This window comes from Lampris incognitus, chromosome 14, assembly GCF_029633865.1.
Source record: "Lampris incognitus isolate fLamInc1 chromosome 14, fLamInc1.hap2, whole genome shotgun sequence".
NCBI classification, from domain to species: Eukaryota; Metazoa; Chordata; class Actinopteri; order Lampriformes; family Lampridae; genus Lampris; species Lampris incognitus.
In genome coordinates this window covers 28331190-28344579 of record NC_079224.1, presented here as the reverse complement: position 1 = coordinate 28344579, position 13390 = coordinate 28331190, and the positions used below count along the sequence as shown (strand labels likewise).

General features: G+C 44.8%; 1 protein-coding gene across 1 annotated transcript in view; it reads left to right on the top strand.

Annotated features, from left to right (window-relative positions):
* Window positions 1-6752, top strand: part of LOC130123513 (supervillin-like) — a 77103-nt gene extending 70351 nt beyond the window's left edge. Inside the window, exons 39-41 of the mRNA XM_056292699.1 lie at window positions 546-667; window positions 2669-2824; window positions 5685-6752. Of these exons, the coding sequence (XP_056148674.1) occupies window positions 546-667; window positions 2669-2824; window positions 5685-5771 (365 nt within the window). The 3' untranslated portion in view covers window positions 5772-6752. The remainder of the gene's footprint in view (window positions 1-545; window positions 668-2668; window positions 2825-5684) is intronic.
* Window positions 6753-13390: the final 6638 nt, after the last annotated feature.

Here is a 13390-nt window from a genome sequence, read left to right as displayed (position 1 = left end):
GGATACAATAAAACAAGAGTTACTGAATAGCAATAAATCACATTATTCTAAATGTAAATTGTTCATGTTTGCTTGGCTTTTAATTTGCCATGCTTCACAAAACCTTAGATGTTTTCATACAAACATACGATATGTACTTAATTGCTGTAAAGACAACATCATTTTAACAGAGTCGGTGGCCTATTCACTTCAAGTGAATACAGAAAGTGGGAACGTAGCAATGGAGAGAGGGTGGGGAAGACTCCGATTGAACAAGCTCCAAGGTAACTCAGTCATGTGCCATGGTGGACTTTGTGTATGCAAATTTTCATTTCAACCACCAAACACTACAGCTGATTTCACTAATTAACATACCTTCAACCAGACAGTACAGGACTAGTCAGTGAAATCAGCTGATGTAGTGTTGGGTTGGCCCTCCATGGCACATGACTGGGTTACCACTGCACTAACAGAATGATCCTACACCATGAGGGAACAACAACATTTCCTGATTGTTAACTCTTGATTTAAAGTGGGAAAATTATCAGGTTGTTTGTCTCCTACAGAGAAGAATGAGAAGAAGCCTCAGAAGTCGTATTTGATCCACGCTGGTCTGGAGCCCCTGACCTTCACAAACATGTTCCCCAGCTGGGAGCACAGAGAGGACATTGCAGAGATCACCGAGAGGGTCAGCGCGCACACACACACACACACACACACACACACACACTCTCTCTCTCTCTCCTCTCTCTCTCTCTCTCTCTCTCTCTCTCTCTCTCTTCTCTCCTCTCTCTCTCTCTCCTCTCTCTCTCTCTCTCTCTCTCTCTCTCTCTCTCTCTCTCTCTCTCTCTCTCTCTCTCTCTCTCTCTCTCTCTCTCTCTCTCTCTCTCTCTCTCTCTCTCCTCTCTCTCTCTCTCACTCTCTCTCTCCTCTCTCTCCTCTCTCTCTCTCTCTCCTCTCTCTCTCTCTCTCTCTCTCTCTCTCTCTCTCTCTCTCTCTCTCTCTCTGCTGGGGCACTGTGAAAAGCCACAGACCAGCTGTCTCTCTCAGGGTTTTGATATCTAGTCACCTGCAGGACTAGATTGTGATTCTAAACAAAAAGCTGGTGGGACAGGGGAACTCATCTAGCTACTCACTGCCCACCTCCAAATGTCTTCTGAATCCAGGATGAGGTCACACAGGTAAACGGCAGCTTCACTGTAAATAAGACGCAGTTAGTGTGCTTGCTAGAAATTGCTATTTTACCAGTAAATATACATTCACTTACAAGGGAATATTTAATTTTCCAGTCTAAAGTAACCAGTAAGCACTTTCATTGAGTGAACCTGACTTAGCAATAAAGGTTACCTGATAATTTTTACACCACCAAGGAGAGGCAACAACCGCCGTGTCTAGAGAGGGTAACACAGTCAGGTGAAACTAGTCTACTTTTAGACATTACAAGTTTATTTAGTGGTGTAAAAAGCCCAAAATTGTTGTTCAAATCAGATATAAAAAGGTAAAATGAATAGCAAAATTAGATATTCACAACTTTAAAAAGGATCAAAACAATCAAAAGGCAGAGAGTTATTGCTCACCAATTTAACATCTTTAGTCAATTCACCTCGATCTCAGGGGAGGTTTCGGTGGCAACAAGAGCCACGTTTCTGCGACACATCAACAGTTTACCTAATTTAGACTATTTTACCTTGCATTTTATACCCATTTTGTTCGCTCTTGCCTCCTCACACACCATGGTCACAAAATCGGTGCACACCCAATTCATCACAAATGTGTCAGACATTAGATGACAACTGCAAAGCACCATCCCGTCACTGTCATATGAGGGTAAATGTACTCAAGATATATCAGGACTACTCCCCGCCATATGTGAATATGTATTCCCCTCATTGTTTGGTGGCAGAATTGTTTCCTCTGTGATTTTTGTCATAAGAGCCTGGTCTCCTTTGTTGAAACCTCTTTGTTTTCCCGTGGCCTTCTCTCATGTAATAGGAGGTGGTGAAGCTGGGGGGTCGATTATTTTGACAACACACACGGCACACATACAGACATACATAAATACATACACACAAACGCATACTGCATATATATGTATATATGCATGTATATGTTTTATATGTTTAAGTGCATATACTATATGTATATGTTCATGTTTAAGTATATTTGTCTGTATATATTTGTGTGTACATGTACACACATAAATATATGCAGACACACACACATTAACACTGAAAACAATTGCATACCCTTTCGCAATATGTTGCAAATACTTTTAACACATAAAGAGCACACACACACAATCTGTCTCTCTCTCTCGCTCTCTCTCTCTCTCTCTCTCTCTCTCTCTCTCTCCTCTCTCTCTCTCTCTCTCTCTCTCTCTCTCTCTCTCTCTCTCTGCACTTGAGTACATTGAGAAACACCTGAACACTAGAACAAACTCTGTCTTTCTTACTTATAATATGAAAATACTCACACACCCTGAATAAGAAGTTGACACTCTCTCCCAAGCACTCGGACGTTCTGAAAACACATGGCATCCACTCGCAAACACGCGCTCCCTCAGGCTGTCTCTCTTTCAGACATCGTCTCACACCCTACAAACTAATTCTGTAATTGAATTAAGACCCAAACACACACTACAACAACTTTTTAATCATTTCATCAATGTGTCTTCTTCATTTACTGTCAGGAGGCGGAGGTGTGCAGTCAGATTATCCTGGTAGAGGATGTGTTGGCCCGGCTATGTCAGAACATCTACCCACTGGCCCAGCTGCTGACCCGGCCACTTCCAGAGGGAGTAGACCCCCTCCGCCTGGAGATCTACCTCTCTGACGAGGACTTTGAGGTTGGTAGACAAACTCTGACCTTGACAACACAAAAAGTCATTAGAGCTGTTTGCCTTCCCAGGGAAGAGAAGGTGTGTTGTGTCAGGATAGCCCTTCTGTGTCACAACCCACCTCTCACATGCACACATCCCTTTTTACACTGGGATAACACTCCCCTCTCTCTTCCTACCAGTACATTCGGGGTGCTTTTTCATGCACAGACACAAAGACGCTTTCAATCGCCCCACTCAGTGTGTGCCAGGAAATGAGTTTTCTATGTCCTCAGCCAACAGGCTGTCTCACGCAGCATGGGACCATGATGACCACGTGACCATTTGAACAGAAGCCGTGGGATGCCCACGCTCTCGAATGCTAATATCCATGACTACAAGAATCACTGACAGACTTGACACAACACACAGTGTAACTGAATGGAACTGAATTCAGATCTGAAATCAGAAATAGTGAAGCACTATAAATGTGTAGTGAGTTTGCCTTGTTTGCATTGCTACACAGACACTTAAAAACTTCGGTTGTAACACAAAAAAAAATGACAGCTAAAGGTCAATTTGGTGTTGTAGAATTTATATGATACAATGCAAATATGAGTTTTTCCCAAATTAACTGTCCAATAATTACAAAAAAAAAGAAAACTTACTCTTGTGAAATAAATAAATCCAAGAAATTATGAAAGGAAAGTAGGTGACTAGGCAGACACATTTCATATATATTTTAGTGTTATTGAATGTCCATTGAATGTCCATTCCTTTTGATTCCAAAGCATTGCACTTTTAGTACACTTACTTGAATATAAATGCAGCCTTTCTTCTCCCCGAGGCTGCCATCTTTTCAGTTTTGCCAGTATCCATTTCCTTGAACTTTGTAATGGGATTTCTATAGCTCCTCATACATGGCTTATTCATACATTGCTATCATAACCCTGTCATAACTCTCACTTTACAGACAAAGTTGTAGGTGGATTCAGGTAAGGAGAGTGAGTCATGTTATTATTACCTTGCACTGAAAACCTTGTCTTTCTCTTAAGCACTTCAGAATGGTATCGCTGTGATCGGAAAACTTTCTCACTCCTGTTCACTCTTATTCGATGGTGTGTTTTCTTTTGAGGAGGAAGGTGTCACAGAGGGCTGCATGATTACAGATAAAATAACAGCCAAACATAACAATTCCAAGATTTAATTGCAGTTATATGTTTTAATTATTTAGGGCATGGAGCCATTTTATTGAACTTTTTTTTTTTTTTTTTTTTGCATGTGGTGTCTTATTTTGACTGCCAATATGCCAATCTTTTATAACTGCAGTTTATAAAAATGTAAAATTTCAGGGCATCTGAGTAGCGTAGCGGTCTATTCTGTTGCCCTACCAACATGGTGATCGCTGGTTCGAATCCCCGTGTTACCCCCGCTTGGTCAGGCAACCCTACAGACACAACTTGCCGTGTCTGCGGGTGGGAAGCCGGATGTGGGTATGTGTCCTGGTCACTGCACTAGCGCCTCCTCTGGTTGGTCGGGGTGCCTGTTCAGGTGGGAGGGGGAACTGGGGGGACTAGCGTGATCCTCCCATGTGCTATGTCCCCCTGGTGAAACTCCTCACCGTCAGGTGAAAAGAAGCAGCTGGCGACTCCACATGTATCGGAGGAAGCATGTGGTAGTCTGCAGCCCTCCCCGGATCGGCAGAAGGGATGGAGCAGCGACCAGGACAGCTTGGAAAACAGGGTAATTGGCCAAGTACGGTTGGGGGGGAAGGGGGGAATGTAAAATTTCCAGGTTAATGATTTTTAAATAATGGATTGTGCAGATCTAGTACAGTGGGACTCTCCTCCTCCTTCCTATTATTTTTTAGTAAAATTTCACACTGATCGCAGGTATACTCTTGTATCTGGAAGAGTGATCTGCACAGCCAACTCTCGGCTTTACATTTCCCAGCTGTTTTCTGTGCACACTTTGACTACACCGCTGCTTTCACTGTGTGTTTGCAGGCTACACTGCTTGACTTCTATGTGCACCTTTCACCAAAGACCCTTATTGTCTTTTCACATAAACACACGAGATTGTCAGTTACACTGCACTCAATTTTTCCATCTTCCTGTCTTTGACATTATGCTGTAATATGGTATATATGGTGGCACGGTGGCACAGTGGTTAGCGCGGTCACCTCACAGCAAGAAGGTCCTGGGGTTGAATCCCGGGGTTGCCCAACCTTGGGGGTCATCCCAGGTTGTCCTCTGTGTGGAGTATGCATGTTCTCCCTGTGTCTGCGTGGGTTTCCTCCCACAGTCCAAAGAAATGTAGGTCAGGTGAATCGGCTGTACTAAATTGTCCTTAGGTGTGAATGTGTTGGCCCTGTGATGGACCGGTGGCCGGTCCAGGGTGTCTCTCCGCCTGCCACCCAGTGACTGCTGGAATAGGCTCCAGCATCCCACGACCTCAATTGGGATAAGTGGCTTGGATAATAGATGGATGGATGGATGGATATTTAGTGAAAGTTAGTACTTTTGTTGGTAATTTTGTGCATACCATAAAACCAAGCACATAAGATTTACCACGCTTTGTAAAGTACTCCCGATCAACTAACATTAATTTATCATATGTAAATATCTACTACTACTTTCGGCTGCTCCCATTAGGGGTCGCCACAGCGGATCATCTGTTTCCATCCGTTATCATATGCAAATATCCTATTACAAATTACAAGGGCCTTTTCCCGGCTACAATAGTGGAGTGGTTAATAGTTTCCACATTGGTCACCATAGCACACCTGCTGTAGGAACACTTTCTTACATTAATGTAAGACCCTATTAAATCCTCTAAGTTGTTTCCTTTCAAGTGTATTAATAAACGGTGTCTTTACTTTCTGTTGCAGAAAGCTTTGGAAATGATGAGAGAGGAATATGAAAGTCTACCGGGGTGGAAGCAAGTGAATCTGAAGAAGGCCAAAGGCCTGTTTTGAGGAGACCCATTAAAAGATTGTATGTGAAGTGGACAGTGGACAAAGAAGGTGGTTGAGAGATAGGGAAGATATTTCTCACCCCTCGTTTTGTAATGATGCTAGGTGTTTTTAACGGAGCTAAATGACGGTGACGATGACTTAAAGAGAAGGAAAGGACCCGACAGTGAACGCACCTACGGTGTGCTAGCCTCGCTTATAGTGACGTTTTACTTTTTGACCGTGTAACAACGCAAGGAAATCACGCGCGGTCTGCAAGTGGCTGTAACTGAAGGTAAAAACTAAAACCTCTGCTTTGTTTCATACGTGGCGACTGTCCAACCGGAGTCTTCGACAAGCACCTGGATGACTGCTGATGACACGGACCTGTGGACGGTACAACGTGCACACTCTTGCATCCGACCCTTGTTAGGGGTGTGATTTTGTTACGACTGTATATGTATGCAAGTGTGCGCGGATAACCTTTCAAAAATGTTTGTATGTGTACACGTACAAGTGTTGTATATGTGTGGATTTGTAAAGTTTGTGTGTGTGTGACAGAGAAACTGTGTATAATCTTTGTATACACTATGTACATGGGTGTGTGTGTATGTGTGCATTTGTGAGTTTTGATGTAAAAACAACCCTTGTGGGAGGATGGAGTCAGTCTATTGAGCTGAAAGTGTTGTCTCAGATGTTGGTAGCGATGTTGTCCCTGTTTCTCTATGGTGTGATGCCAAGTTGGTGCCCTATCCTGGGTGAGCTAATTGCGATGCTAAAAACTGTCCAGATGACAGACTTGACGCATATAAAGAGCAGCAACAAGGGTTTTAATCTAAAGGTATGCCAGTTTGTAAGGGAGAAAACAACTAGATGAATTTAAATGTATAGTGCCTTGCTTTTTGTGTACAGTTTATATACAGAAATTCTAGTCTGCATTTCAAGACTTCCTTTGTGATAAACGACATAGTGAATTATTAAATCATGACAATGCCCAAATCAAAATACAAGCCTTTTTTGCCTTCTACATGTTACGTATGTGTCTCGATGCTGATGGTAAACCTGGTATACTTTTGTGTGTCTGGAATTTAACATCCACTCTTTAATGAATCCTTAACTGATAAGACAGCCTTTAAGTTCCACAACAAAAAGAAATGTACATCACAAGTTAAGGTGGCATGGTGGCACAGTGGTTAGCACGGTCGCCTCACAGCAAGAAGGTTCTGGGTTCGACCCTGGGGTAGTCCAACCTTGGGGGTCATCCCAGGTCGTCCTCAGTGTGGAGTTTGCATGTTCTCCCCATGTCTGCATGGGTTTCCTCCCACAGTCCAAAGCCATGTAGGTCAGATGAATTGGCCATACTAAATTGTCCCTAGGTGTGCGTGTGTGTGTGTGTGTGTGTGTGTGTGTGTGTGTGTGTGTGTGTGTGTGTGTGTGTGTCGGCCCTGTGATGGACTGGCGGCCTGTCCAGGGTGTCTTCCCACCTGCCGCCCAATAACTGCTGGGATAGGCTCCAGCATCCCCGTGACCCTGAGTAGGACAAGCGGTTTGGATAATGGATGGACTGATCACAAGTTAAGCAAGTTCAGTGACAAGTTCATTTTGAAAAAAAATTTTTTTTTACTTTGAGGTCATTTATGATCACTAATACCTCCCTAAATTTTCATTTATATTTCTGTTACTACTTGTTTGGCCTATGAGCAACTGGAATCTATATTAGCCAGCTGTAACTCAGAATATGAGTGTGAAGCCCCATATATGTGTGTGTGTGTGTGTGTGTGTGTGTGTGTGTGTGTGTGTGTGTGTGTGTGTGTATACACACACACACACCGATCAGCGAAATCATTAAAACCACCTGCCTAACATTGTGTAGGTCCCCCTTGTGCTGACAAAACAGCTCTGACCTGTCGAGGCATGGATTCCACAAGACCTCTGAAGGTGTCCATCCGATATCTGGCACCAAGACGTTAGCAGCAGATCCTTGAAGTTCTGTAAGTTGTGAGGTGCAGCTTCCATGGATTGGACTTGTTTTTCCAGCACATCCCACAGATGCTTGATCGGATTGAGATCTGGGGAATTTGGACACCAAGGCAACACCTTGAACTCTTTGTCATGTTCCTCAAACCATTCCTGAACAATGTGTGCAGTGGGGCATCCTGCTGAAAGAGGCCACTGCCATCATGGAATACCGTTTCCATGAAGGAGTGTACCTGGTCTGCAATGATGTTGAGGTAGGTGGTACGTGTCAAAGTAACATCCACATGAATGCCAGGACGCAAGGTTTCCCAGCACACCATTGACCAGAACATCACACTGCCTCTGCTGGCTTGCCTTCTTCCCATAATGCATCCTGGTCCCATCTCTTCCTCAGGTAAATGACGCACATGCACCCAACCATCCATATGATGTAAAAGAAAATGTGATTCATCAGACCAGGCCACCTTCTAACATTGCCCCATGGTCCAGTTCTGATGCTCACATGCCCATTGTAGATGCTTCCAATGGTGGACAGGGGTCATCATGGGCACTTTTGACCTGTGTGCAGCTACACAGCCCCATATGCAGCAAGCTGTGATGCACTGTGTGTTCTGACACCTGTCTATCATAACCAGTATTATCTTTTTCAGCAGTTTGAGCTACAGTAGCTCTTCTGTAGGATCAGACCAGACGGGCTAGCCTTCTCTCCCCACGTGCATCAATGAGCCTTGGGCACCCATGACCCTGTCGCCAGTTCACTGGTTGCCCTTCCTCGGACCACTTTTGGTAGGTACTGACCACTGCATACTGGGAACGCTCCACAAGACCTGCCATTTTGGAGATGCTCTGACCCATTCATCTAGCCGTCACAATTTGGCCCTTGTCAAAGTCACTCAGATCCTTACGCTTGCCCATTCTTCCTTCTTCCAATGCATCAACTTCAAGAACTGACTGTTCACTTGCTGCCTAATATATCCCACCCCTTGACAGGTGCTATTGTAACGAGATAATGTTATTCACTTACCTGTCAGTGGTTCTAATGTTCTGGCTGATCGGTGTATATATACAATCAGAAAATAAGACATTATTGGCTATTTTCCTTTTGTAAAATCCATTCTTACAGGATGTTGTACTGCCAAGAGGTTTTAATGAGTTGCCAATAAAACCTATCTATTTGCCAGTGTTGTTTTTAAATCTAGACAAGTCCATATAGATGATATACACTCACTGGCCACTTTATTAGGTACACCTTGCTAGTACCGGGTTGGACCCCCTTTTGCCTTCAGAACTGCCTTAATCCTTCGTGGCATAGATTCAACAAGGTACTGGAAACAGTCCTCAGAGAGTTTGGTCCATATTGACATGATAGCATCACGCAGTTGCTGCAGATTTGTCGGCTGCACATCCATGATGCGAATCTCCCGGTCCACCACATCCCAAAGGTGCTCTATTGGATTGAGATCTGGTGACTGTGGAGGCCATTTGAGTACAGTGAACTCATTGTCATGTTTAAAAAACCAGTCTGAGGTGATTCGAGCTTTATGACATGGCGCGTTATCCTGCTGGAACTAGCCATCAGAAGATGGGAACACTGGTCATAAAAGGATGGACATGGTCAGCAACAATAATCAGGTAGGCTGTGGCGTTGACACGATGCTCAGTTGGTACTAAGTGGCCCAAAGTGTGCCAAGAAAATATCCCCCACACCATTACACCACCACCACCAGCCTGAACCGTTGATACAAGGCAGGATGGATCCATGCTTTCATGTTGTTGACGCCAAATTCTGACCCTACCATCCAAATGTCGCAGCAGAAATCGAGACTCATCAGACCAGGCAACGTTTTTCCAATCTTCTATAGTCCAATTTTGGTGAGCCTGTGCGAATTGTAGCCTCAGTTTCCTGTTCTTAGCTGACAGGAGTGGCACCCAGTGTGGTCTTCTGCTGCTGTAGCCCATCTGCCTCAAGGTTCGACGTGTTGTGCGTTCAGAGATGCTCTTCTGCATACCTTGGTTGTAATGAGTGGTTATTTGAGTTACTGTTGCTTTTCTATCAGCTCGAACCAGTCTGGCCATTCTCCTCTGACCTCTGGCATCAACAAGGCATTTTCGCCCACAGAACTGCCGCTCACTGGATATTTTCTCTTTTTCGGGCCATTCTCTGTAAACCCTAGAGATGGTTGTGCGTGAAAATCCCAGTAGATCAGCAGTTTCTGAAATACTCAGACCAGCCCATCTGGCACCAACAACCATGCCACGTTCAAAGTCACTTAAATCACCTTTCTCCCCCATTATGATGTGCGGTTTGAACTGCAGCAGATGGTCTTGACCATGTCTACATGCCTAAATGCATTGAGTTGCTGCCATGTGATTGGCTGATTAGAAATTTGCGTTAACGAGCAGTTGGATGGGTGTGCCTAATAAAGTGGCCGGTGAGTGTATACTGACATAACTATTGGCCAAAACCCACTATGTCACTCCATACATGCTACTTCAGTGGATCCCCTGTGAAAAGCGCAGATGTCTGAAAACAGGCGTGACATATAAATAACTGATTTAAATATGCAAAATACAACCATTTCTAGCAAACAGACCACCCGACGCTGAGCAACGTGATGGGATCTGGCTTCCTGTCTGTGGCATTACCATCTGTTTACTTGTGCATTTGGGTAAAAAAAACATTTTAGTTTAGATTTCAGAAATCTACTGAGAAGAGAGAGAGGATTAAAAGTAGTAAGTGAGGTGAGAAAAAGCGAGACTGTTGTAAAGGAAAAGAGAGGGACAAGCTCACAGCGTGGCCTCGAGCCTTGCCGGTGGCCATGAGCTACGGAGCTCACACGGTCACATCACTTGCAGCATCCTCATCTGGACCTGAATAGAAATGTTCAAACGTGTTTTGTCTGCTTCTCAAAGCAAACTCCTTTAGATTGTTTGCCCTTTAAACCACAGTAGACTCCCTGTTGGAAGAGTCACCCGTTAAAAGGAAACGCCTTTATACTGTCTCTCCTCTTACTAAGGCAGACTGTCAAAATCCCACTTAATTCAGACTCAATGTTTGGAGATGAGTCTCCCAAATCTCACTTTTCAGCAACCTCACCGCAACTTCATTGTTGTTCTCCGCCTGTGTGTTTCATATTTCATTCAAAAACCAAGTGCAGGTTCCCAGAAGAAGAAGAAGAAAAAAATCTGACTCTCCACACGTTTGAAGACTTCAGCGAAACCCTTTGTACATGACTCCAAGTCTAAGAGCATCAGCAAGAAGAGAAGGTGTCTGTAATGGTTCACCTTGGTGAGAAAGAAAAAGACAAGGCGTTCAGGGAAATTACAGGTTGGAATGTGTGATATTCTGCTTTCCTGGAGTATAATATTACTACAGTACACATCAGCAGGTGTGTGTGTGTGTGTGTGTGTGTGTGTGTGTGTGTGTGTGTGTGTGTGTGTGTGTGTGTGTGTGTGTGTGTGTGTGTGTGTGTGTGTGTGTGTGTGTGTGTTTGCTTTGGATGTCTCCTCGACCTGGAAACAGATGTCTGTGCCGCCGTTCCGATGCTGAAGCAGATGAGAGAAGCTGCTTTAAAACAGAACCTGAAGTGTCCTTCGATGGAGGGAGGATTTACACATATAACCTGCTCATGAAGTATTTGGCTGTGATCACACCCTGAATCGGACATCACATGAAAACTTGAACACAAGACAGGCGAAGCACCGGCAATTACTGAAACCTTTAGCAATACCGCCGCTTGTTCTGTGGTTGCAAATTTCATTTGCTGTCTTTTGATTGATCAAGATAAATAAATGACATCCGTAATGAAAAACATGTTGGGCAGTGGTGTACATATTGAAGAGACGATCACACTGTGCTGTGTATTGTGGGCCGGGGATCAGACCAAGTGGTGATGAGGCCTCTTAAAAAAACGTCCAATATTTCTTGTTGATGTTGGAGAAGCGTGTTGTTGTCCGAATAGTGACCCATGCACTCATTCAGCCTCCTCACAAGTTCTCTGAGTTTTCCAGTATAACCACTAGATGGCGATGAAGCCTGCCATAACAGGCCTCTATGTATCGTCGGTGTGTTGTGCAGTGGATGAAACAGGCCACTGGCTTGGCCGGAGGAGTCAGCGGTGAGGAAAGCCGTGCTAACTCATGCTAATGAAAAGCAGCGGGTCACAAGGTGTGGGTCTGCTGACCTCGTGCTGTTTGTGAGTGCCTCCAAAGGGTCCAAAGCAAAATGAGGAAGAGTTTGAGCTCACCTTTTCACTCACTCGAGGATGACATAATCCATCCATCATCTGAACCGCTTATCCTGCTCTCTATGTCGCGGGAGCCTGTTCCAGCAGTCATTGGGCGGCAGGCGGGGAGACACCCTGGACACCCACACCCACACACGCACCTAGGGACAATTTAGTATGGCCGATTTACCTGACCTACTTGCCTTTGGCCAGTGGAAGGAAACCGGAGCCCCCGGAGGAAACCCACACAGACACGGTTAGAACACGCAAACTCCACACAGAGGACGACCCGGGACGACCCACCAACGTTGGACTACCCCGGGGCTCGAACCCAGGACCTTCTTGCTGTGAGGCGACCACGCTAACCACTGCGCCACCATGCCGCCCTGGGATGACATAATGGAATATAATATTGTAACGTGCATGGATAAGTAGACACGCTGGCCGCTACCTGGCGAGTTTGGCTCTTTAGTCGAGCGGTTAGCGATGTCTCCTGCGGTGTGGGCGATACGGGTTCGCCTCCCGGCCGCGGCCCTGTGGTTGCGTTGTCCCCCGAATTCGCTACAATGTTCAGGAATGGCTATTGAGTTTTGTTTGGGGTTTTTCCGGTTTATACGTAGCACTAGATTTCACAGATGACAAAAGATGGGTAAAGTAGGTTATCACTACGTCACTGCATCCTTTCTCGTGATTGGTTGAAACCACAAGTCATATTTCTCGATCCATCAGCTGTACATCACACAACAACAATCTACCGGAGTAACTTTATCTTTTACGGCGTCTAAGGACCTTGCATTGCTTTGACTTAATTAGTCGAATCGTCATTAAATGTGTTTAACCGAGTCTAATGGTGGGATTGTTGCATTCAGAATTACTCCCTTCAAAAACAGACTCTCGCGTGTCATTCGCTGTGACACTTTTATCAGGAGCGCTCGGCGGGAACGCCAGTCAACAGCCTGTATTTTTAGCATCGGTTGTCAAATCATTGGTTGTGGAAATGTGAACCACATTCGGTGTCGGTGCCATGCTTTAACTATTGACATGCAGAAACAGAATTCAGATGAGAGAGAGAAAGAAAACACGACTGCATATTTTGTATTTCTCCCACCGCTCCTTGTCAAGCTCTACAGCTGCACTTGGGAGGGTCTGTTTTCAGGCAAGGTGTGTTGCAGCGCAGCGCGCATGCGCCTAATCCTCGGCTGCGGAAACACTTTGATTGACATGACCTCAATTTGTTACACATCAATCCCTCAGAACAAGGCGTCATCTCAACGTGGGAAAAAAGCTTTCTTCTCCTAGTTTTGAAGTACTTTATTCAATTCTCTGTGCTCTGTCACTGCGGGGTGTGTGTGTGTGTGTGTGTGTTGGCCGAGCTCCTATGAAGACCTGAACCCTCTTCGTTTGAAAGATTGAAAGCAGAACCAGTTGCAAGATTACGAT